This window comes from Elephantulus edwardii, unplaced genomic scaffold, assembly GCF_000299155.1.
Source record: "Elephantulus edwardii isolate Elephantulus edwardi_28Jun2011 unplaced genomic scaffold, EleEdw1.0 scaffold00017, whole genome shotgun sequence".
NCBI classification, from domain to species: Eukaryota; Metazoa; Chordata; class Mammalia; order Macroscelidea; family Macroscelididae; genus Elephantulus; species Elephantulus edwardii.
The window spans coordinates 12,597,076-12,620,771 of NW_006399767.1; the positions used below are offsets into that span (position 1 = coordinate 12,597,076).

Below are 23,696 nucleotides of genomic sequence, written 5' to 3' on the forward strand. Positions count from 1 at the left end.
AAGAAGACATTCAGATGGCTAACAAGCACATGAACAAATGTTCAAAATCCCTAGCTCTAGAGAGATGCAAATCAAAACAACTATGAGATATCTCACCCCAGTCAGAATAGCAAAATTTAACAGAACAGCAAGCAACAAATGCTGGTGAGGTTGTGGAGAAACTGGAACCCTTAGTCACTGTTGGTGGATATGTAAAATGGTGCAACCACTGTGGAAGGCGGTATGGCGCTTTCTCAAAAAGTTGCAAATAGAGAATTCCACTACCGGGACTACACCCCAAAGAGACCATAACTGACACCCAAGTAGATATATGCACACACATGTTTATCGCGGCTTTGTTCACAAAGCAAGGAGTTGGAAACAACTCAAGTGCCCATCAACAAACGAGTGGCTAGAGAAGCTGTGGTATATTCACACAATGGAATACTATGCTGCATTGAAAAACAAGGAACACATGCAATATTATTCAAAATGGGTGACTCTGGAGGACATTATGCTGATGAAGTATCTCAGTCACAAAAGGACAAATACTGTATGGTGCCACTGTTGTAAAGCAGGACTGACCTTGGGGTTGGGGGAGACTGAGAAGGATGGGTTCAATAATGTATACTGCATTTAAACAGATGAGGGAGAAAACTGTTTAAGAGGGAAAATCATTAGGTATTTTTGTCATGACAGGAGTCCAGAATGAAGGCTGTATAGTGGAGTGGACCTGGAGGGAGAGACTGTACAACAATGAAAGAATTTTTCTTTTACTTTTCCAAGAGGGTAGTGTACTAGGGGGGAGGGTTGTAAGGGGATAAAAGTGCAACAATGAATGAATGGAAATCCAAAGTCTCTGTAAATTTTCATTGAAATTAATACTAATTTTTTTTTAAAAAAAAGAAAATCCTATGGGGCAGTTCTACTGTATAATACTTTAGATCATCATGCATTAAAATCAACTTGTGGGCAATAGCTAATTATTTGGTAAAGGTCTAAATAGGTTAAATCTATCAGTTGTTCAAAACAAAACAAAACACCCACCTAGTAGCTTACAGAATATGGTTCAGAGAATGAAGAAATGAAAAGTCAGGAGTGCAGAAGAAACTTTTGAGGTAAAATGATAGATGTTGTTATGTACCATCGAATCGACTCCACCCCATGTATAACCACTCTGAATTCTGCACTATCCTGAGCCAATTTCATCGTCTCTGACATACCTATTTCCATTACCCCAGTCACTGAGTCAATCCATCTCATCTAAGGTCTTCCCCTCCTGCACTGTCCCTCCACCCTTCCAAGCATGATGTCCTTCTCCAAGGACTGGTCCTTCCTTGCAACATGCCCAAAGTATTTCAGGCAAAGCTTCAAAATCCTTGCCTCCAAGGAGCATCCTGGTTTCACCCTCTGAAGGACAGACCTGCTTGTTCTCTTAGCAGTCCATGGTATATTCAGGACTTTTCTCTAGCATCACATCTCAAAGGCATGAATTCTTCCTCTATCATTTTTAGTCGTTGTCAAGTTCTCTAATGCATAGCAAGTAATTGTGAAGACCAAGGCCTGGATCAGGCATACCTTAGTCTCTAGACTGACATTGTTGCTCTTCAGTACTCTGGAGAGGTCCCTGACAGCAGACTTTACCAATGCAATTAATCTTTTTATTTCCTGGCTGCTGGTACCAAGCATGCTGATTGTGGCATCAAGCATGCTGAAACTATTAACAATCTCAATCTTTTCCTGTCTTATCATGATGCTGCCAATTGGGCTAGTTGTGAGAATCTTTGTTTTCTTGATGTTGCGCTTCAATCCATATTGAACGCTACAGTCCTTGACCTTCTGCAGCAAACGCTTTAGGTCCTCCTCAGTTTCAGCGAGTAAGGTTGTGTCATCTGCATAGATGGTAGTTGATGAGTATTCCTTCAATCCTGATGCCACATTTCTCCTCATAGAATTCAGCCTCCTGGATGATTTGTTCTGCATATAGATTAAAAAGGATAGATAGGATACATCCCTAGGGTACACCTTTCTTGATTTTGAACCATGCAGTGTTTCCTTGCTCTCTTCTGATGACTGCCTCCTGGTCCAAGTATAGGTTTCTCATAAGTGCAGTCAAGCGTTCTGGGATTCCCATCCTCTCAGAGTCAGCCACAGTTTGTTGTGGTAGATAGGAGAGGCCAATTGCTGTGAGTAGAAGGGGACCAAAGTCTGGTTTAGGTATGTTGTGGGGGAACCAAGGATGTTTAGGAGGCCAAGTGGAGTTGTTGATTTAGGCATCATCAAGCTGGTGGCGTAGGTCACAGACAGGGACAAATGGCTCAGAAGGCTGTGGGGAGAAGGCTGCCAGAAGTTGTGATCCACTAAGGCATTTCTGAATGGCCAATTAGGTATCTTTGGTAACTGCTCTAATAATAAACATGTGACTATGTCTCCTCTTTCTAAGGGTGTGGTGTTTGTGATCTAAGTAAGGGGTGTTAACTGATCCTGCGTGTCTGCCTGCCATTGTCTGTGCAGACCAAAAATCCGAGTGCTGCCATCACACCACCGGGCATTCCTTTTTGTTTGGCTCTTGTCCATGTCCCCTTTGACTGCAGGAGGTAAAATGTCACTTCAGATTGGTTCAGTCCAGAGCAGATCATAGTCAGGGGAAGGTGCCAGGCCAGATGGCACCAGAATCAACCCGACCTACTTAATAGCTTGGCCTGCAACCTGCCCCTCCCCTCCCTTCCCCCTCTCAGTGTGCTAGTCTCAACTGACTGGGTTTCTGGGACATTCCTTGGGCCTGGTGCCACTTCCATCTAGATAAGGGACTGGTAGAGCTGTGATTGTCTGCTGAATGAGAAGAAAATCAAAGGAGGGACTGATGTTAGATATCAGAAACTCTGGTTTCACCTGAACAGGGTGGTAGAGAAGTTCAGTATACTAGAAAGTTCGAGATCTCAGGGAGGATGTGGAAACAAAAGATGTTCTCTTTGTACCTGATGCTTTGCAGTTTACAGAATGTTCCCCCCCCCATCTTTTTTATCTTTTCAGCCTCAGCTTTCTAGAATAATATGGGCATAGCCATAGTCAGCATTTCTTACGGAGTCTTTAAAGGTTCTATTATGAGAGAGATAAGGCTGTGAGAAGCTGTGAGCCTCGTGACTAGTGAAAGTAATCCTTGTTTTTCAATAGAGATTCCCAGCCTTGAGGCAGGAAAGTGTTACTGTCCCTGCTTTACAGAGGAGTGGCTCCCACGGAAAGAGAGCTCGATTCAAGGTCACAAACAGTAGGACTGCAGCAGGCACTTTGACACCCAGCCGGCCTCTACCCGCAGCTCCCACCAGGGGGCGCGAGGCAGGACGACGGCACGCCACGCCCCTCTCGCTGCGGGGTGGGGCGGGGCTTGGCCGGGTTCTCACCGCCTCCGAGGTTCCGGGCTGTCTGCAGGGGGGCGGGGACCCAGGTGGCTCATTCTACAGAAGGCCGGCCTGGGGTGGGGGAGAAAAGATATGCTTCTAGAAGCACTTCTAGAGAGGAGGTGCTGGGGAGGAGCAGCGAAGATCAGAGGCCACCAAGCCGAGCCTCATCTTAAATACCGATGGCTCCCTTGGGCTGGGTGGTGTCTTCATCTTCTGCATTTAGTTTCTTACACGCAAACTCAGTTTCCTCAGCAAGTCCATCACCTACCTATTTTAAGCATCAAGAACTAGGGGCATTGAGGAAGAGTGATTTGTCCAAGGTCATAGTTGACACAGGGCAGCAAGAAGGCAAAGTCTAGTCTCTGAATCCGCACCCCCCAACCCCGGGCCCCTCTTGCCTGCAATGGAAAAGTCTGATCAAGAAAGCCTGTGCTGGGCAATGGCCTCGCAGGGCAGCAAGCAACTCACAGGCAGGATTCACCCTGCAGTCGGCAGCTGAAATGCTAACTTGCTTGTGTGATGCCAAGGCTGCAGAGAGCCCTGAGTGGGCACACCTCTCTGAGTGCCCCCCGCACAGGAAGCCGATCATGCTGAAACAGATCGTACCTGTAGGACACAGGTCACGATAGGATGGGGATTTTGTCTCTCTGTGTCTCCACATCCAGTGCCAACAGCTCCAGGTACCAGGGGAGCTCCTGGGGCTCTCAGACAGGAGCTGCCCGATCTGGCTTTTGGGCCAGATTTGCTGGCCAACCTCCCTGCGGCTGCCACTCCAGCTGTATGTCACTCAGCCAAGTTTCTCCTTGAGGACGGAGCTATCTCTTTAAAGTGACTCTGCATTTTCTCTGCTTACATCCATTTTGCGTCACTATCATAGTTTAACTGTGAGAGCATTAGTTTTTAAGATTCTCCTGTCACAGCCCTTCTAATACCTTCACCATTTCCCCCGCATTCACTTCAAAGGGATATGCAGTCCAATTAGTTACACATGATGTTTCACTATTTTCAATAATGGCTGCTGGTTTGGGCACTTTAGCTTTCAAAAGTGTCTGAGACCCCACCAATTCACCATACGAGTAATGGGGAAGTAACTGTGTTGCAATGAGTCACTCGTGAACAAAGATGCTAAATACAGACTAATATGTTGAGCAGAAATGTCGCACAGAAGGTAATGTCAGAGTCAAGGATACTTGGTGGATTGCGTGCCAACCTCAGGAAATGCATAGGATTACCCAGATGGTTTGCCTGCAAGAACGCCTCCTTGTGGCCACAAGCCACAACTGCCATTATCAAGCCAGGAGATATCTATTGACTCCAAACTATATGATCTCTTCTATTACTTGCTATGCATCTGAAAGTTGGACAATGAATAAGAATGACAGAAGAAGAATTGATGCTTTTGAGTTACGGTGCTGGATAAGAGTACTGAATATCCCAGAGATTGCCTAAAGAACAAATATGTTTTGGAGGAAGTGTAACCATGATGGTGAATCTTCATCTCATATTAAGCGTGAGGTTAGAAGGGGCCAGTCCTTGGAAAAATAAGACCTCATACTTGGAAAAGTGGAGAGTCAGGTATAGAGAGGAAGACTCTCACCAAGCTGGATTGATATAGTGACAGTAACAATAGCCTCAAGTATACTCTGGTACACTTGATGACAAGGGCACAGTATAGGGCAAAGTTCAGATTCACTGTTTGTTTATAGGGTTGCTGTGATTTGTGGTGCTGGATAAGAGTATTGAACATACCATGGACTGCCAAGAGAACAAACCAGTCTGTCTGGAGGTTAAACAAGGCTACTCCTTGGAGACAAGGATTTTGAAGCTCCGTCTCACGTACTTTGGGCATCTGACCAGGAGAAACTAGTCCTTGGAGGAGGACATCATGCTTGGAAGGGTAGCGGGACAGTGAAAGAGAGGAAGACCCTGATGAGATGGATTGATACAGGAGCTGGGAAAATGGGGGTAGACGTGTTGGAGACAGTGAGATTGGTGCACGATAGGGTAGGGTTCACTATGAGTCACAGGCCACTCGAGGGCACACAACAACAACAACAATGATGAGTTGTAGTCAATTCGAAGACACCTAACAACTTTACAGAAGGAAAATGAAGCGAGAATACAGCTTTTGGAATTTGTGTTAGAAAAAAAACCCTGGGGTTTTTAGCGGGAAGTGGAAATAGTCTAATGACTTTCTTCAGTTTCAGTATTTAGAAAGAAGAAAAGTGCTTTTAAAATTTTTCCCTCCTTCAAAATCATGTCTGGAATTAAGGTGAACACCCTATATCCACCTACCTCATGGATACAGGCATTAAATGTTACCACACATGTGAATTCAGGCCATCTGAAGAATGTTTCTATATGAAAAAAAAAATCAAACAAAAGCTTTAGTGAATTAAGGAGATCTGGTGGCACTGCCCATCTTGTATGAGGCTGCTAACCAAAAGGCTGCCCGTCTCCAGTGGTTCAAATCCACCAGTCTCTCTATGGGAGAAAGATGGGCAGTCTCTTGCTGTTCAGACTCACAAACTAGGAAAACCACTGGAGGGAAGCAGAATCGACTTGACAGCAAAGACTTGAGTAGTGGACTACTTCATATAGCTCTTCAAGCCATTGTCTTATTCTCATCACATTACTGAGTGGTAGTCCTTAGGTGCCCTCCAATCAAGTATGACTCAGCGACACCATGAACAACCAATCTGAACACTGTCTCATCCTGTGTCATCTTCACAGTCTGACACACTCCATTGTGGCAGGCACCAAGTCAATCTTAACTCACCTGGTTGAGCGTTTTCCTCTCCTTCACTGCTCCTCTATCTTCCCAAGTATGATTTCTCTCTCCAAGGAATAACCTCTCCTAGCAACATGCCCAAAGTATATGAGATAAAGCTTCATCATCTTTGCCTCCAAGGAGCACTCTGGCTGCTCCTTCTCCAAGGCATATCTGTTTGTTCTTTTGGCCGTTGTTGTTAAGTGACATTGAGTCACAGGCGACTCATAGCAACCCTGTGAAGGAGAGTCCTCAACACTTGTATGTCTCCCATCCTCTCTCCAGGTTCATAGGGTTTCCAGAGGCAAGCTATTTCAAAAGTGGATGCCGCTCCTGCTTCCAAGCTTGTTTTAATCAGGGAGTTTCACCCAATACTGTCTACCATGGGTAACCAACCATTAACGCATTTGACACATCAGCGTCCGTGTTCAGCCTCACGACAAGTTACTGCTGTCCGGCAAGTGAACACACCAGGGTTATATGACCTAGAGGAATGTTTGAACAAAAACAATGAAAGACATCTGGCAGGTCTGCTCCGCCAACCCCCACTTGGGGTAAATAGAATGCCACAAGCACCTGGATCCCTCCATATCTGCGGCTCTTCAAGACACCAGAGGCCACGTGCAGCTGACACAAAGCCTCCCAAGGTGCTAGGCCTGGCGCGACCTTTAAGTATCTTACCATTATCCAGCACTCCCAAATGCTGGCGTTCAAAGGCATCAATTCTTCCTCTGTCGTCCTTAGTATTATCTAGCTCTCAGATGCACAGCAAATGACAGAAAAGACCCTGGCCTGAACCAGGCACACCCTAGTCCTCCAAGTGACATCATTACTCCTCAATACTTCATAAAGATCCCGGACTACAGACTTGCACAGTGGAATACATCTCCTGACTTGGTACCAAGTGCATTGCTGAGTAGGACTACGCAACAGTTAAGTATTTGTAGCTCACTGAGGGGGACAGATATCTTGCTAATGTCACCAATTGCCATTGAGTCTGAGCTGATTCATATCTGATCTTCTCGTGAGTTTTCAGGAGACTATAAATTGCATGCAGAGAGATTGCCATTCTTCCTTAGAGCTACTGGTGGATTTCAAGCCACAAGGAGGCGCTATCCTTGGGTTAGCAACGCAAGAGCTCTCTGCCAATACTGCAAATGGTACCTTTGGGATGTTTTGCTATCCCACCCAACTTAAATCGAGCTTCTTGTTGTGTGTCATAGTCAGAGCCAACTCACAGCTGATCCTCCAATTCATAGCTGACCCTCCAGGTGGTTTTCAGAGGCAGTAAATCACATGGGAGAGTGGCCATCCTTACGTGGAGCACCTGATGGATTTGGACCATATGCCTTTAGGATTGCAGTGCAGCTCCTTACCAGTAGGATCCCAGAGCTCCTTGACGGAAATGAAAATCTCACTACCAACAAGTACCAGAAAGTACAACTTGTTCTTTGGACTGGAGATATCTGAGTAACACCCGAGAGGTGGAGTGAGACCTGGAGACAGCAGCAGAAGTGACAGGAATATTGGCAGCATTAGTGGCAGGGAGGGCGGAGGACCAGAGGTTCATGTGAGACTGAGCTATGCCCTCCTGGCCTATGGAGTAAGAAAGCTGACTCCTTTTGGCCGAGTATGTGCCTCTGGGCACTTGCTGGGAGATTGGGGACTGCCCATCCATGAACTAGAGCCAAACTTATTTAGGCTTAAACTTCCTGACAGAGCAAGGGTGACATGTAACGTTTAAGAACTCATCTCTGAAACATGCCTGAGCAGGGCAGAGGCCAAGGCCATGAGGCTGAAAGTTAGAGGAAAGACCTGCCTTCACAGCCTGGCTGAAAGGAGGCTGTCCTGACTGAAGGTTTATATCCTGCCCCTGTATCTAACTACAGCGTCACTTCCCTAATAAACCCTGCACTTGTGTTGTTGAAATCTGTGTGGCTCTCATGATGGGTTATCAAACCCCGGGGTACTAAGTTCAGTAGGCGGGACAGTGTTAATAACTGGCAGAGTGTGGGGCATATCCAGCCTCCTACGAATCAGCCTGTTGTTGTTGAAGCTTCTTCACCCTGATGAAATGAGTGGAGGTCAGACCACCTACTCCGCATCTACAATGGTGTTTTTACAGGCCCCATCTTGGGACAAGACTGTGCAATGAAGTAAATATTTTGCATATTTTCGGGTGCTAAATCTAGTTATTTGTAACCTGAGGATGCCAAATTATGAATAATGTGTAAACCCTTCCTTTAAAACACAAAAGTCTAATAGCTGAAGTAATAAAACATACACACATTTTGAGGTATAGAGGGGTAAGAAATTGCCATTGCCAGGGAGCTCTGGTGATGGTAGTCTACAGGAAGTTATACTCAAAAGTAAAAGTGGTACTTCTCAAAATCAACCAAAAAATCTACCAGTTGCTCCATAAGAAAAAGATGGGCAATCTTCTCCCATGGTTTACCACCTCTGAAAACCCACTGGAGGGTGAGCTACAAGTCAGTTCCAACTCAATGGCAATGGAGCAGTGGTAAAGGAATAGATCTCTGGGAAGTAGGATCATGTTCCACAGAAAGGCTCAGCATAAACAGAATTTTGCTTTTATATTCTTGTGGCCACATGTGGTATAGTGCATTACTTAATACAGCCAGGGTGCTTCTTAGATAGGGGAAGATGGCTAGACAAAATCTCATATACAGGCATATTATCAGAAGACATATGGCAGCAAGTCTGATGAAGGTGCAGGACCCAGAAGTATTTCATCCTGATGGACTCAGGATTGCTATGAATAGTACTGATGGCACTTAACAAGCCATAGCCTTTGTTACTCCCACCAGGTGACTGGGTGACAAATGACCACACAAATGTGCTATGGTCCAGTCAGGGGATTGGGTAGCATGCCAATAATGTAATAAGGCACAGCACCATTAGGGGGTATGTGTGGGTACCATGCAAATAAAGTGTATGGAACTCTAATGAGAGAATGGTATATTTTGCCATCAAGTTAGGCTTTCAAGGAGATGCAGGGAGAGCTGTGACACGGAACAGCAGTGTGACAAGGCGATCAGGCTTGCCAATCCACAGGATGAAGAGATGGCCTGGCACAGGGCCAGCAAGATTAAGAATTGAATTCTGATTTGCTCCTTTTACTTCTAAATTGACTTTGATTTTGAGTTATAGTTACTTCCCTAATAAACTCCACAATGGTGCATATGGTCTGTGTTGCAGGTGGACAATGGAATTGAAGCTGGCAGAGAAGTTGGGCATCATGGGAGGGACAGCTGGTGTTAGAACTGGATAAAAAGGTTGGAGAGTAGAAGCTAAGCATGTCTGTCTTCGAGGACTTCACCTTGAGCTGCTGCTGCTGCTGGTGATCTCTCCTCACCAAGTCAGAGGTCAGAGGGCTCCACCTTGTCATTTTTATACCACATTTGGATTGGCGGGAGACCAGGAGTGGGAAGAAGTCCCAAAAGTCAGAAGCGAGGAAGCCTGACACAAAAGGGCACCCAGTGACGAAAATGGCAGGGTTCTTGTTGGTCCCAAGAGGAAGAAACCTAACAGAGCTGAGTACTAGGTAAAATGGTAAAGCTGGGTTCTGATGCAAGGAGGGCTAGGGAAAAAGGGTTCAGGTGTCCAAGTTACATCTTTTTCTGCCAAAGGGCCTTTCACAGACTAAAAGGATAAATACAGGAAGGCTTCCCTTTTGAACTTGAAAGAAAGAGTTTTTTTCTCACTAACCTCAGATTTGTAGCCTTTCTTGACAGATTAGTACAGACTTCAGTTCTCAACACAATGGTATACTTAAATATCCCATGAGGGATTCAGAGCTCATCAGAGAGCCTTAACAATGAGTGAACAGCCTTTAATGAGGTCTGAAGCCTTCTATTAAGCTAAACTATTGTGAGAAACGAAGTCTTGACAGAGGTGTCAGTTCTGAGGGGGGGAATCTGCCGGCTGGCTAAATTCTGTGGAAATATCCCCCACCCTTCAACCAGGAGGCCTAGGTCAGTGAGGCTGGGGCCCCACTCCTATCCCAGTCAAGAAGTCATTCTTAAAAAGAGGGCCCTAAACCAATCTATCCCTCCTTCCCAGGCCAGAGTCGGGGTTGAGAAAGAGGACCCAGCTTTGCTGCAGGACACATAGGCCCTTGTTCCCCAGGAAGCCTGGCATGCTGAGCTTCGGTGTCAGGGCACAATGCCAGCTAGGGGAGAAAGCTCAGGCCTCAGCCTCTTCCTGCCCGATGGTGTGGAAGTGCAGCCAGGAGCTGAGGGGGCAGAGAGCACACTGGCCAGTGTGAAGAGCTTGTCCCGGGGCTGAGGACAGAGCACAGGGGGTGGTAGGGAAGACAAAGGAAAGACAGAGAGCCACCTCCATCCTGATGAAAGAAGGAATGAAATGGCAAAGAAAAACTTGGCCTTAGTCTGAGCCATCCTTCCATGTCCTGCCTCCAGTCTGGTCCTTCTCCTGTGGTCCCAGTAGGGGGCACTGCAGACCCTCTGAGGCCAACCGCCCCATTGGCCCTAGGCCCAGCCAAACTGGTGGTCATGCTCATCCCCCCAGACTCAAGCCACCATCCCTCCTACTTTCAGGGCATCAAGCTGGATCAGGGGAACACTGGAAGCTATAGAGGGGGAGGAGGGGGGAAAAAAAGAAAAAGGTTTATTTAACCAGAGCTTCTGAAAGCACTTGGCTTCTGTCAAGTATATATATATATGCTATATATATATATATAGCAATGTAATGGCAACCTGTACAGGGGGTAGGATGCATAGGACACTGGGCTTAAGGAAAAAAAACAAACACAAAAAAACCCAACATGTTGGAGAAGACCATATAACGGTCAGTCCAGATTCCTAGATGCCTCTGGTACTAGGACAGGCAGATAAACATACACATATAGATAATGTATGTATGATACGATGCACTCCTCAGAGTTACACCCAGGAACTCAGGCAAGTCGGAGCCAAGTGCAGGGAGCCATGGACAGATGCAGAGACTCAGATGCCCCTTGACTTTGACCCTCAGGCCCACGGTGGTGCCCACCATCTACCTACAGAGGCTTCCTCCCCTGGGCCTGGTCCCAGCACTGGCAGTGACATGGCAGATGGCAGCTAGAAGAGAAAGGCCTCCAGACCACCTGTCTCTGTTCCTGGAAGAAGAGGGTGACTGGAGGCAGGTAGGCAGTGCATTCCTTCTGTCCATCGATGGTCACACGATCGCCCGGAAGAGGAAGGAGAAGACAGCTCCCAGTGCCAGGCCGAGACACAGAAAGAAGGCCATGATGGCTCCTGCGGTCTCCGCCTCAGCTGGCTTCACTTTCCTGAGGAACAGAGAACAAGGTCCCCTCAGAACAGTCCAGTAGGCCAGCTGATGTGGGACGTGTGTGAGTACCAAAGTCAGCGGAATGAACCCATTCTGCATCCCTCTGCCCACTAGGGCGGCCACAGCTTCCACTTCATCCAGAGAACCCCCTCCCATATCTCCACCTGATTGAAGTCTGAGCACCAAACGCCTCCTCCCCCCCCCCAGCCTTTGTGCTTCTCCAGAAGGGTCTTCAGTCTTGGCCCAGGAACCCTAAGATGCAGGATCAGAGTCTCCTCTTGGCCTCTCTTTCTGCTGAGAATCTCCCAGAAGCCCTGGACCTGCCTGAGCTACCAAAATCCCCAGTCAGCCCTCCTCACCTGGGCCCGAAGCACATGCAGAGGCTGGCGAGGTAGCCATTGGAGAAGGCGAAGGCAGCAATGAAGATGATGAACCAGGCATCATGCGCGAAGATCACCGGTAGGTAGTAGTGAGACTTCACATTGCACAGAATCAGCAGAGGCACGAACACCACCCGGGCCACCACCAGGCCTGGCAGCCAGCAACTGTCCTTCCCAGGCTGTGGGGACCAGGGTAATCAATGCTTTGGCCAGGGCTGGCTTTCAGGGGTCTCAGGATCCCAATGGAAATCTCAAGGCCTGGTTCTTCTTAAGAGGTTCTGACTGGGTGAGGGCACAGTGGAGCCTTCTGAAGGCTTGATTTCTAGGTGGTGATTATATAGGTTGTTATGTGCTGTTGAGTGGTCTGTGACTCAGAGTGACCCTATGCATAATAGTGCTGAAGCCTGTCCTATCCTGAGCCAATCTCACTATCTCCCACACACTTCACCTCATTATCTCAGTTACTGTGTCAATCTACCTCATCCAGGGTCTTCCCCTGTGGCACTGTCCCACCACCCTCCCAAGCATGATGCCCTTCTCCAAGGGCTGGTCCCTCCTGGCAACATGTCCAAAGTATGTGAGACAGAGCGTCAGAATCCTTACTTCTAAGGAGCAACTTGTGTGTATTATATGTCTTTAAGGTTCGTATGCCTTATTACAAGGGAGCTTTGGTGACTTAGTTTGGTAAGGAGTTGTGATGCCAACCCAAAGGCACATGCTTTGAATCCACCAGCTGCTCCATGGGAGAAAGACAGGCCATCTCCTTGCGTGCCTCTGAAAACCTGCTGGAGGGCCAGTATGCATCAGTTCCAACTTGACAGCACATAACAACAATGCCTTATTACATGTAAATCTGTCTCAATTAAGAAAAGGAGGGTAGTCCCTTTATTACCAGCCCTTCTTGGGTTCCATTTCTTGGTCTTAAGACTGGACCCCTCTCTCCCACAGGGGCCTGGTATACCCTCTTCCTCCACTTACCCACATGCATACAGCTGTGAGGCTCCTGCCCAGCCAGTCAAAGATGTTAAAAACCAAGAAACAGGACACAGGAATGAAGTACTTTTCTAGAAAAGTCAGAGTGGATTAGAAGGTAGATACCTATTTGTTAGGACTTATTTTCCCAGTGTGCAAATGGCAGGTTGCTTCCAGGACAGGGAAGGGTAAATAGATCCACAAGGATCTAGCCAGGTGGAAACGAAGTCGAGGCTTCCTCTCTTCCTCAATCCCAGTCCTGCTCTAGTCCCTGTCCCAACCCTGAGAACCCCTGGTGTCCTCACTCCAGGCACTGGTGCCCGCGATGCTGGATTCAACCTCAACCGTCACAGCAGGAAACACTCCGATGGTGACAGTGAAGACAAAGCAGACGGAGAAAGCCAGGACCGAGATCTGGAGAGAAGGGACAGAGAAGTCAGCCCAGCCTCATGCAAAAGGGACCCCCACCATCACACAGCACACCCAGACTACACCCACATACATTTTTGAGGATGGCTATGATAGAGGGCCTAGCGCTGGGCTGGGCGTTGGGAGCCGAGCCCCCATGCTCCTCTTTGCCTGCTCCTGGCTCTTCCCCTGGAGAGATGAGAGGTTGTAGAGGGATATTCAAGTCAAGGTAGAAAAATGAGATGAATGCTTGCATGCACAGTCTCATCCTAAAGTGCAGCCCTGAACTCCCCAAGTTCCCTGGGTCCCAACTTTCCCCCCTAGAGCCTCAGGTCAAGTTGCTCTGACTCCCTTCAGTCCTAATATGTCATTTCATCTTTTCCGGCCCTTCTTCCCCACCTGAGTCCCTCTATCCTCATCTGACTCATCACGGCAGCAAATGTAATATCCTCAAGCTGTCCCCTGCCTGGTCTGTTGCGCTCTGCCCCAGGCTATTCACACCTTTGCTAATGAGGTCCAACTTGGTCTCCTGCTCGCCAGGTGCTTCGAGCTTGAGCTGCTGGTAGTAGCGGTAGAATGCCTGTGAAGCGAGGAGAGGCAGGGAGGTCGATTTAGAGGTGGGAGCTCCAGAATTCCCACCTCCCTCTGGGCTCCGAATCCTTGGGCTCCAACATTCCAGGCCCCAGGCGCCTGCACTGCTCACCAGCCGGGGCAAGGACAGGTAACAGATGATGGTCAGAACGATGACTACGCAGGCCGTGATAAAGTAGCCGAAGGCACTTTCCGACAACTCTGAGCCACCTGAGCAGGGGATGGTGGTGTCAGTGAGCAGACAGGTCCCACCCCTTCTCCCCATAAAAACCAAGGCAATACTGCAAATGGGCAGTAGGACTTACTGGCAATGGCGCAGATCATGGCTACTGAAGTGAAGAAACCTGCTAGGCCCTGGCCACTCATGATGGGTGTTGTGTAGCTGGCGGGCAAGAGGCCAGCCAGACCGAACAGGCTGCCCTGCAGGATGGCACCAAACGCTGGAGGAGCAAGGTGTGCGTCAGTGGGGGACAGGGAGCAGGGAGGGACTTGCTTCCACTAGGGCTGGGATCCATGGGAAAACTAGTTGCTATCAAGACAACTCCAATTCATGGGGACCTATGTGTGTCTAAGCAGAACTGAATTCCACAGCATTCTTCATGTCTGATATTTTGGAAGTGGATTGCCAGGCGTTTCTTTTGAGACATCTCCAGATGTACAAGAACCTCTAACCAAACACGTGAACTCTTTTACCTTATCCAGAGACACACATCGGGTTTCCATGAGTTAAGAGTTGACGGCAACTGATTGGTTATGGGGAAAATTCATACCAACCCAATAATGAGTTGATTCTGACTCACAACAACCCCGCAGGACAGGACAGAACTGCCTAGAGTGTTTTCAAAGCAATCAACCTTTACAAAAGCAGGTGGCCATAACATTCACTCCCTCTCGACCTTTTGGTTAGCTGCTAAGCACTTTAACCAGCCACCATTAGGGCTCCTGATGGGAAAACGGGTCCCTATAATTTAGTCCCAGTGAGCCTGACACAGAACCTGTTCCATTTCCCAACCCTGGTCCAGGCCTGTTTGGGCCTCTGAATCCCAACTGCCCATCCTACCCGTTTCCTTCTGCCTGACCCTGGGTCTGAAAGGATGATGGCGGTATGTAGGGAAGGCTATGCCCTGCAGGCCCCCCTCCCAGCCTCAACTTACAATTAATGAGCATAATCTTGATCATGGTGATGACAAAGAAGGGCAGGGCGTCCATCTGAACCTTCACCAGGATGGCAGTGATCATGAACACCAGCAGGATGGCCACCAGGCTGCCCAGGATCCGTATGGACTGGGGAATCCTGATAGGAGGGGCCAAGGAGGGCAGGGAAGAGGTGGTCAGACTGAGGGCAACGCAGGAAGACAAGGAGGGTTCGGGCGGGCAGCTCTGAAGGTCCAGCCCTCACCTCTGATGCAGGAAAGAGTTGAGGCAGGTAAAGACCAGCAGGGGCAACATGGCACACAGCGTCATGACATTGTTGAAGATGGAGCTGAGTGAGCTGCGCTCAGGAGAGGAGGTGGTGGTGGGAGCAGCTGAGGCAAGGATGCTCCTATCCACTTTCTCAGTGACCGAGGATGCATTCTGCAGCTTGTCCAGGCGGTCGGTGAAATACTGCGGGAGTCGTGGGGAGGAGGGTTGGAGCCTGCACGTGGGGATGCAGGCCCTCCACACCCAGTGGCCTTGTCCCCTGTCTCACCAGAGTGGCTGTCATGAAAAAGTTCCAGGGAAGCAGCGTCCCCAGACCCAGCATGAAGAAGATAAGCCAGACAGCTTTGTACCTGAACACGGGAGAGCAAAGGGGGTCTGGTGACTCCCATGTCCCCTCCTTCCTCAGAGTAAACCTGGGGAAGCCCCTCCCCCTATGACCTTCAGTAGCTCCAACTGTCCCTCTGATCAGGGTAAGAGGCCTGCACTGGAGAACTGTTTGTATTCATGGCATGTGTCCTACAGGTATGTTTGCTGGGAGGGAGGAGAGTTGATATGGGGAGGTGGAGGCTGTCCTAGGGGAGGGAAAAGGGCAAAAGAGGAGTCCAGAGAGGCCACTGTCGGAGAGAGATCATGGACACGTGATTAAATGGCATGGCCAAGAGGACCTTGGTTCTCAGCCCTGGAAGACTCAGGGGACACTGTACACTGGGAACTAGTGTGACCCCCTCACATCTGGGGTTGGTTTTGGAAATCCTGCTCCAGGACTCAGGGTGGGCGGATGAGTAAGAAAACAAACAACAAGAGTCTCTTCCAGTCCCACCAGGGAAGCTGCAAGTGATTATGGTATCTGGGCAGGGACCCTGTGGCTCCCCAAAGAAAATTCTGAGGTCAAGAAAGTCCCAGACCATTCTAGACCCAGTGAAGAAGGCAGGCGGATGCTTCAGGGCAAGCTGAGTAATGAGGGAGCTGTTTTTCTCCTGGCCTAGACAGAATCAGCTTTGTATATCACACCACCTATGGCCAGGAGGTGCCAGGCAACGGGACGTCATCTAGGCCCGCAGTGTAAATAAGGGCCGCCCCTGCTTTGGCTAGGATGCTGGCCCAAACACATTTCAGGACCAGGTCTGAGGCAGGCCTTGTCTTGTAGTCTTAGAAGCCCAGGCTCCTTCCACTTGGATCTTCAGACATGTCTCCAGTATCTTCCCCATAGTTTAGCCACGTCTTGTCCACATGGCTCACAAGGATTCAGATTAGAGCTCCAAGAGGACAGTTCAGAGCCGAGCGACCAGGAACAGGCTTCACACAGGGAAGGCTTGGGTGGGTGCACAAGTGAGTCACTGCCCTCGCAGCCCTCAGAAAGTCCTTGCTTTGAATAAGCAAGCAAAGGGCTTGGTTATAGGCCTGGAATAGGAGAAACTTCCAGCAAAGGTCAACCAGGACAAAGGGCCCGAATGAAACTGGGAAATTGATGAGTTCAAGCTGGGTAATAAGAAAAATGAGGCTCAGGGGACTGCTTACGTTGAAGCTAGGGTGGAGGCAGTCAGATCATCCAGGAATGGAGGAGAAGAAGGCACCTTAATAAGGGCCACGAACTTACTATAACTCCTTAAACCCTTTCCCCTCCAAATTAGCCTGTGAGCTAGCTATTCTGACCTCTCTTTTACAGAAATACAGTCCCAAAGAGATGATGCTAATCTAAGTGTCCAAGGTCCCACAGTTTGACGTGGCCTTGTGTGGCCCCTCTGGCACAGGAAGGGGACAGAGTGAGCACGAAGCAGTGATGGGCTTGGGGACCTGAGCTGGAGGGAGAAGAAGGGGCTTGAACTCTGAGAGTGTTTCAGAGTCCAGGCATGGCTTCTCAACTTTCTTAGGCACTTGAGCCCTCGGAGAACCCGAATCCAGCTCCAGGCTTTCTCCCAAAACCCAACTGCACAATTGAAACTGTGGTTCTGACTTGAAGAAGCTCACAAGTTCCAAAGGAGGAAAAGTGAGAGGAAGGTCAGATCAAGGGTTGGGGTGGGACTGGGGTCATCTGAAGTGAAGGTGCTGAATGGCTCCTAGGGAGAAGAGTTTTGCCAGATGTGCTCAGGAAAGGGGTGAGCTGCCAAATGTTTCCTCACAGTGGCAGCTAGAGAGCCAGCAGCTGTTCGCCGGCCAAAGAGCAACAGTGGAAATACTGACAAGTCAGGGAGGGACTGCTGCCCACCTACCTGGGCCCTCCCCAGACACCCAGCCAAGGCACATAAGGCCCCCACCCCTGACCATGACCTGACTCACAGCTACCTGTCCAGAAGGCCAGTCCAAAGGACACAGTCCCCAGTGCCTTGGAGACTAGTTTCTACTCCCCCAGATCCCAAGCCCAGGCCCCTGCCCCCAGTACCTGTCCTGAGGCTGATGACCGGTTGTCATGGTGACAGGATTCCCAGTGTTCCCTGGATGAGTGCTCCCTCCCTCTGAGGACTCCTGGGGAGTAGACTGGGGGCAGAAGCAGTGAGAGGCCCAGTCTCAGCCCTGCTTCTTCCTAGGACTCTGGGCAGACTGCAGCAGGACCCCTCCTGCCCTGCTTGCACCCCCACCTCCTTGGGCTGTTCTGCCTGGGCGTGTCGGCAGGCTCTGCTCCCTGCCGCCAGCCGGCCAGTCCTGGTGAGGCCCCTGCCGGCTCGGCTCTACCTGGCTCCCAGCCTGGCCGCGCGGCCACCGCTATTTTTATCCAGCAGCCCTGGCAGTTCATAAGCTAGAAAACAGGAGGGTGGAGGGGACGAGGAGGGAGAATGATTGAGAGGGAGGGGAACACAGCAAAGGAAGAGGATGGAAGGGGTCAGGGATGGGAGGACAGGGGGTCAGTGACAGGGAGGACAATGGAAGGAGGGGCAAGAGATGGTAAACAGAGTGAAGTAGATCGAGAACAGAGGACAGGGAGAAGGAGGTGGTAAGCAATCAGATCCAAGCGGGGCAGCAAGGGGTAGAAACTGAGGCGCTGCTAGGACTTTGTGTCCACGGCTAGGGTGGGCTTTGAAGAACCCGTATTCTCCCGGAGGCACCACACCTCACACCTCTCTGCTGGTGGTACCTGAACTTTTCTTTCCAGACACTGCTCAAGGGCTTCCTAGTTCCAGAACAGTTTTCTAGGAAAGTATTTCCCAATGGGTGTGGGGACTTAGCCCTTCCCACCAAGTCAACTAGCCCCTCCCAGACTCTTCAGCCCTGCCCCCCAGGCTATCCCCATCCCCCCTCAGTTCCTCTCTGACTGAAAGGCCCCAGGTCTTCTTCCCCTTTCTAAGAGGGGCCTGGAAGGGAAGATCTGAGGTACAGAAGGCACAGGCCTGACCAACTAAAGAGTCTCAAAGCTCCCAGCCTTCAGTGTCCATCCACTGTCCAGCCTGTAGGGGTGGCGTCCTGGCACCAGCGAGTTAGACCGCTTTCACATTGGATGGCATAGTAGGCTGGGCAGGCCCAAGCTAGCGTGTCCCCTGCACGCTGACCCAGCTCTGGGGCCAAGTCATACAGTTTAGGATGTGAGGATCTGTTTCCCTGTTCTTCCCATGCTGGCCAAGCACTTACCAGACACCTAGGCTTATCCGCAGCAGAGCTGGAGGCCAGTCCAGTTGCTTCTAGCTCAGGCTCAGGCTGCAGGTCTTGCCTGTGGGAACCTGGAGGAGTGTCAGGAATTAAGACAGCACAAGACACTTTAGGAGAAGGCTCCTCAGGGCTCTCTAAAGAAGAGAGCTGGGCCATTCTGAGAGGCTTCACAGCCTGGTGATAAAAACAGCCCTGTGGCTTGGGAGATAAGAGAAGGATACTCAGCAGGGGAGGTTCAGGGGGTTGTGGGTGAGCAGGCTCTCAGGTGGAACCAATGCTCTCTCTAGGTCCTAGACTCAGAGAGACAAAGACCAGGAGTCCCAAGACCCTTTAAGGGCTTTCCCAGCCCTCAACTCCTCAAAGTCCAGATTTTGCAAAGGCTTTCATCAGTCCCCTAAGCCATAGCATGACTGTGGGGAGGTGCAGATCAATACCCCTCTAAAGGTTTTCTTTCATTTGTCCTTTTAATAATTATTAACGCCTGTGCATATCAGGAGGAGGCATGGAGACAAGAGGGCTCTGCTCCAAAGGCAAAAAAGTCTAAATGCTTCTCTCAGGTAGCAGGGATAGGGAATCCCAGCCTCTCACCTCGGCATACCAGTAGGCACCTCCTCCTGCCGATCCCCTCAGCCCAGGCAAGGTTCTTGAGTTAAAAGGAAGTACAGTCTCAAACCAGATGGGAGATCAGGGTAGGGAGGACAGAGTATCTCCCCTTCTCCTCAGTAAAATCCAGATTAGGATCAGGCAAGCATTTACTTTTTTTTTTTTATTGTATTATTTTTACGTGTACCGTCAAATCAGATCTGACTGGCATAGGAGGAGATTGCCCCCTCCTTCTCCAGCAGAGCATCTGGTGGATTTGAACCATGTACCTCTGGGGTTGCAGTGCAGCATCTTGCCACTAGGCCACCAGAGCTCCCTTAGCATTTACTTTTGACCTCTTCCCACTCTTGCTTTCCCTGTTCTCTCTCAGCAGTCCCCCACTCTAGTCCTGGACAAGAATCAACTCGGGGCAGCCCCTCCCCCTCAATTCAGCCCAGGTGTTCTGTTCTTGTCTGCATTTGCCCAGCAGCAACCAGGGATATGATAGCAGCTCAAGGCATCTGGTGTCTCTCCAGCCATGCCCTGACCTGCTAAACCAGGGCTCTGAATGCAGCTGTTCAATTGCACATTTCCCCACTCTCCAGGCCAGCAACACCCCGCAGGCACCTTAACTTCTAGAAACATCCATGTAGTAGCAAACTCTGCTTACCAGTATCTCGTCTATCAGGGGCTACCATCTTTGGAGACAACCAACTTTGGTTCCTCCCTCTAGTCTCTCACAACCACAGATAAACTAGTACAAAATGTTTAATAGACGCTTCTGTTAAACAGAGGCAGCTTAAGTGCAGATGAACAAAGCTCACACAGCTAGGAAAAGCAGCTTATTCTAGGCTGCTTCTGGGATGGGGAGGGAAATATAAAGCCAGTTGCCAAGTGCCTCAGTAAGACTGGGAGTTGAGGGAACTCTGCTTCAATTGAGAAAATTATAGTGTGGGTCACAGTCACCACTAGTCTGATAAAAATTTCAGTTGTAAGGCAGTCTCCCCACCCCAAAACTCAAGACCTCATTGTCCTGGAGTTGGAAACACCGGATAGGTGACTGACTGTCCAGTGGGTTTTTGAGAGGATGTAAATTGCAAGGGAGGAAACTGCCCATCTTTCTCTGAGTCACTGATGGATTTTAACTGCTAGAAAGCGACTGTCTTTGGGTTAGCAACTTAACTGCCTTCTATCAGACTAAGTCACCAGTGCTCCTCTTTCTACATAATAGAGCTACCACCATATATACAAATAAAAAGGGGGAGCTCTCGGGGCAGAACTACAGAGGACAAACAAGGCAATCTGGAGGTTCCTCGGAGGAGTGGACAAAGGGGGCCACCATGGAGTTGAGAAACCCTGAGAGGTTTGAGGGCTAGGGATGGGTGGGCTAGTCTCGCCCACCACTGCCCTCCTCTTGGGGAAAAACTGGGTTATGTGTCCCTGTCTTCTGAGAGAAGGAAGGGTCCTCTCTCTGGGAGTAAATGAGGACGCGCCCAGGAAGAGGCCCAGGGACACGAGTTTGGCCAGAAAAAAAAAAAGGCGAAGGTTAAAGAGACAGCACTTTGAGCTCCATTTTACGACCTCCGAGAAACACACCCACCCCAACACACACACCAACGCAGGCCAGCAAAAAGGGCCCCTCCCCTCTCCTGTACCAACAACAAATCCATTAACCATCCATTCGCCCGTCCCCCAGCGGAGGTCAGAGCGGCAATAGCCAGGTTTCAGGCCCCGAGGTCAGGTCACCCCTACGCCGCCACAGTCCGCATCCCCGGAGGGTGCCCCCCAGATCCCGGCCAGTCCACGCCACGTGCTGCGCAGCGCCGCACGCTCCGCGCTGGAGCCCCACCCGGGGTGTCCCAGCCGCGGGGCTGTCAGGCCCAACCTCCGAGGCTCTTGGCAGAAAGGAAAAGGTACCTTCCCCCCGTGCAGCGCGCAGTCCCCGACCCCAGCAGCACCTGCTTGCGATGGGATCCTCCCGCGCTGAAGACCGCGCGCTCTCTGGCCGCTTCCCGCGCCCGCCCGATATTAACCCGCCCTCCGCTGGGCCCGCCTCCCCGCGCTCCCGGCACCCCCCGCCCCCTGCAGTCCCAGCCCGCCTGGAACCGCCCCTTACCTCCCACTACAGCTGCTTCTGCAGCTACGGGCCCCACCGCCCAGACTTTGCGCCCCCCAGGACCACCCGCCCAGTCCATACGTCGAGTTCTAATCACCCTAGATCCAGCCTTTTCGGACTCCAACCCTCCCTCTTTCATCAAGGGGTCACCTCTGGAGGACATAGCCCCACACACTGGATGGGTACCTTCAAGTCCTCGCTGTGGCTATGCAAACTCTTACCAGTCTCGGGAATTCCCATGACAAACCCTTTGCTCAGACAAACCCCACTGGATGCCCCACTGCAGCTCAAATGTTCCGTTACCCTCTCCAAACCCTATCCTGCTACTTGTTCTCCACACTTCACCTTCCTTTTCTCTTTCAGGAACCCCTTCTCAGTGGCACTTTCTTCCTTTCAGTCTCTTTCCTACAGGTTTGCTTCTGTCCCCTTCCCTCCAAGTGGTTTCCCTCTAATTTAAGGCCCACCTATTGTCTGGTGACCAAGTGATAAGAAACTGGTCTGGAATCCTGAAGGTACATGATTTGAATCCACTAGCTGCTCTGCAAGAGAAGGATGGGCAATCTCCTTCCATGAGATTAACTGCCTGTGAAAGCTCACCAGAGGGTCAGCCAGGGGTCAGTTCAGACTCCATGGTACACAACAACAACAACATTGTTCTGTAGGGAGCTCTGGTGGCCTAGTAGTAATAAATTGCATTGCCCTCCCAAAAGGCACGAGATTAAAATTCTCCAGCTGCTCCTTGGGAGGACAGGCAATCTACTCCAGTGCAATTCTTATTCTGTGGGAGCTCTGGTGACCAGGTGGTAACGAGGTGCACTGCCAACTGAAAGGCAGGCCGTTCAAACCCATCAGCTGCTTCCTGGGAGAAAGATGGACAGTCTCCTCTCTTGTGGTTTACAGCCTCTGAAAACCCACCGGAGGGTCACTTACATGTTGACTCCAACTCCACAGCACATTTCCAACATTGTTCTGTGATCGGCACAGGAGAGTGTTCCACAGAGACACAAACACAGCCCCCAACACCTGCAATTTTGCCTGGAGGGTGCTGTATGTGTTGAATGTGAGTGTGGGCACATGGTCTCAGCTCTGTAGGCACCTTACAATTCATCCTTTCTAAATCTAGGAGTTAGGGAAACTGAGACACAGATGGAGATAAAAAGAAACCAGCAAAAGGTCTGACATCCTGAAGTAAATCCTAAGGTTCTTGAGAAGGTAGGAGTCCCTGCACCATGCACAAATTGAGAAGGAAGTGGGTGGACAGGCTCAGGAGGTGGGCTGTCAGGCTTAAGGAAGGGGCTACATGATTTCTGTCCTTTTTTGGCTGAGCGGTTGATTGGGATAGCTGACTATGGCAGCCCTCAGTGGTGGAGGATGAGCCAAAGGCTGGAGAAGTCCTTTGAAGAGATAGTCCAATCTAGTGCTTCGCCTCCCCTCAAGCTGCCCAAGGGCTCAGTACCCTAGAGAGGCCTCAGATACTAATTAACAATTAGCAGTACTAACATCATAGGGATGAGCAGAGTCACAGCCTGTCTCTGAACTTAAACAGATTGGACTCTGGGGGAAGAGACATTTTCACTTCAAATCAGCAGATTCTCCCCATAGTACTCCAGGAGGGACATATACACAACTTTTCAACTCCTTGACCTTTCTTACACCCTCATGGGGACATGACACACCATAGTACCCCAGTCTTAGCCAACAGAGGGCAGGAAGCGGGGAATGGGTAGTATTTTCCTAGGCATTGCCCCATAGCTGTGGGAGGCTTCATGTCTGTGTCCATAACACTTCCCCCCATTCCTGCCCTCTTTGTTTGTCCAGTCTCTCATCCTCTCCTAGCCTTGTCTCCTGTCTTCTCTCCCCTGTCTCTCTGCCTAATTTCCTTTCTTGCCTGTGGGCCTGTGGGTGTGGCAGGCCTAGTGGTCAGACAGATCCGCCAGGGACAGCCAGACCTGTGGCCAGTAACTGCAAAGGGGGCTGGAAGCGGAAGGTAATTGAACGGAAGTGGTGAGGGTCCCAGGCCAGACTGGGGAAGGCTGGTTCTTCTTCCCACCCCCGCTGGGACCTGGCAGGCTTAGCGGATGGCAGCAGCCAGGGCTATTATTGTTGGAAAGAAGCCCATCTGGCATGCACCCTGCCTGGGCCCCCAGCCAGCACCCTCCTGAGCTGCCCCCACCCCTTAGGCA

At 50.1% G+C, this 23,696-nt stretch overlaps 1 protein-coding gene across 1 annotated transcript; it reads right to left on the reverse strand.

Moving 5' to 3' along the window:
- Positions 1-11,349: 11,349 nt before the first annotated feature.
- On the reverse strand, positions 11,350-17,693 carry SLC29A1 (solute carrier family 29 (equilibrative nucleoside transporter), member 1). Its single transcript, XM_006881944.1, has 12 exons — positions 17,617-17,693; positions 15,505-15,586; positions 15,214-15,419; positions 14,969-15,108; positions 14,120-14,254; positions 13,927-14,024; positions 13,725-13,803; positions 13,318-13,412; positions 13,121-13,229; positions 12,822-12,907; positions 11,823-12,022; positions 11,350-11,461 (listed from the first exon to the last, which is right to left on the reverse strand). Exons 1-12 carry the CDS (start codon positions 17,643-17,645, stop codon positions 11,350-11,352), a joined length of 1,371 nt encoding a protein of 456 aa, XP_006882006.1. The 5' UTR covers positions 17,646-17,693.
- Between the last annotated feature and the right edge of the window lie 6,003 nt (positions 17,694-23,696).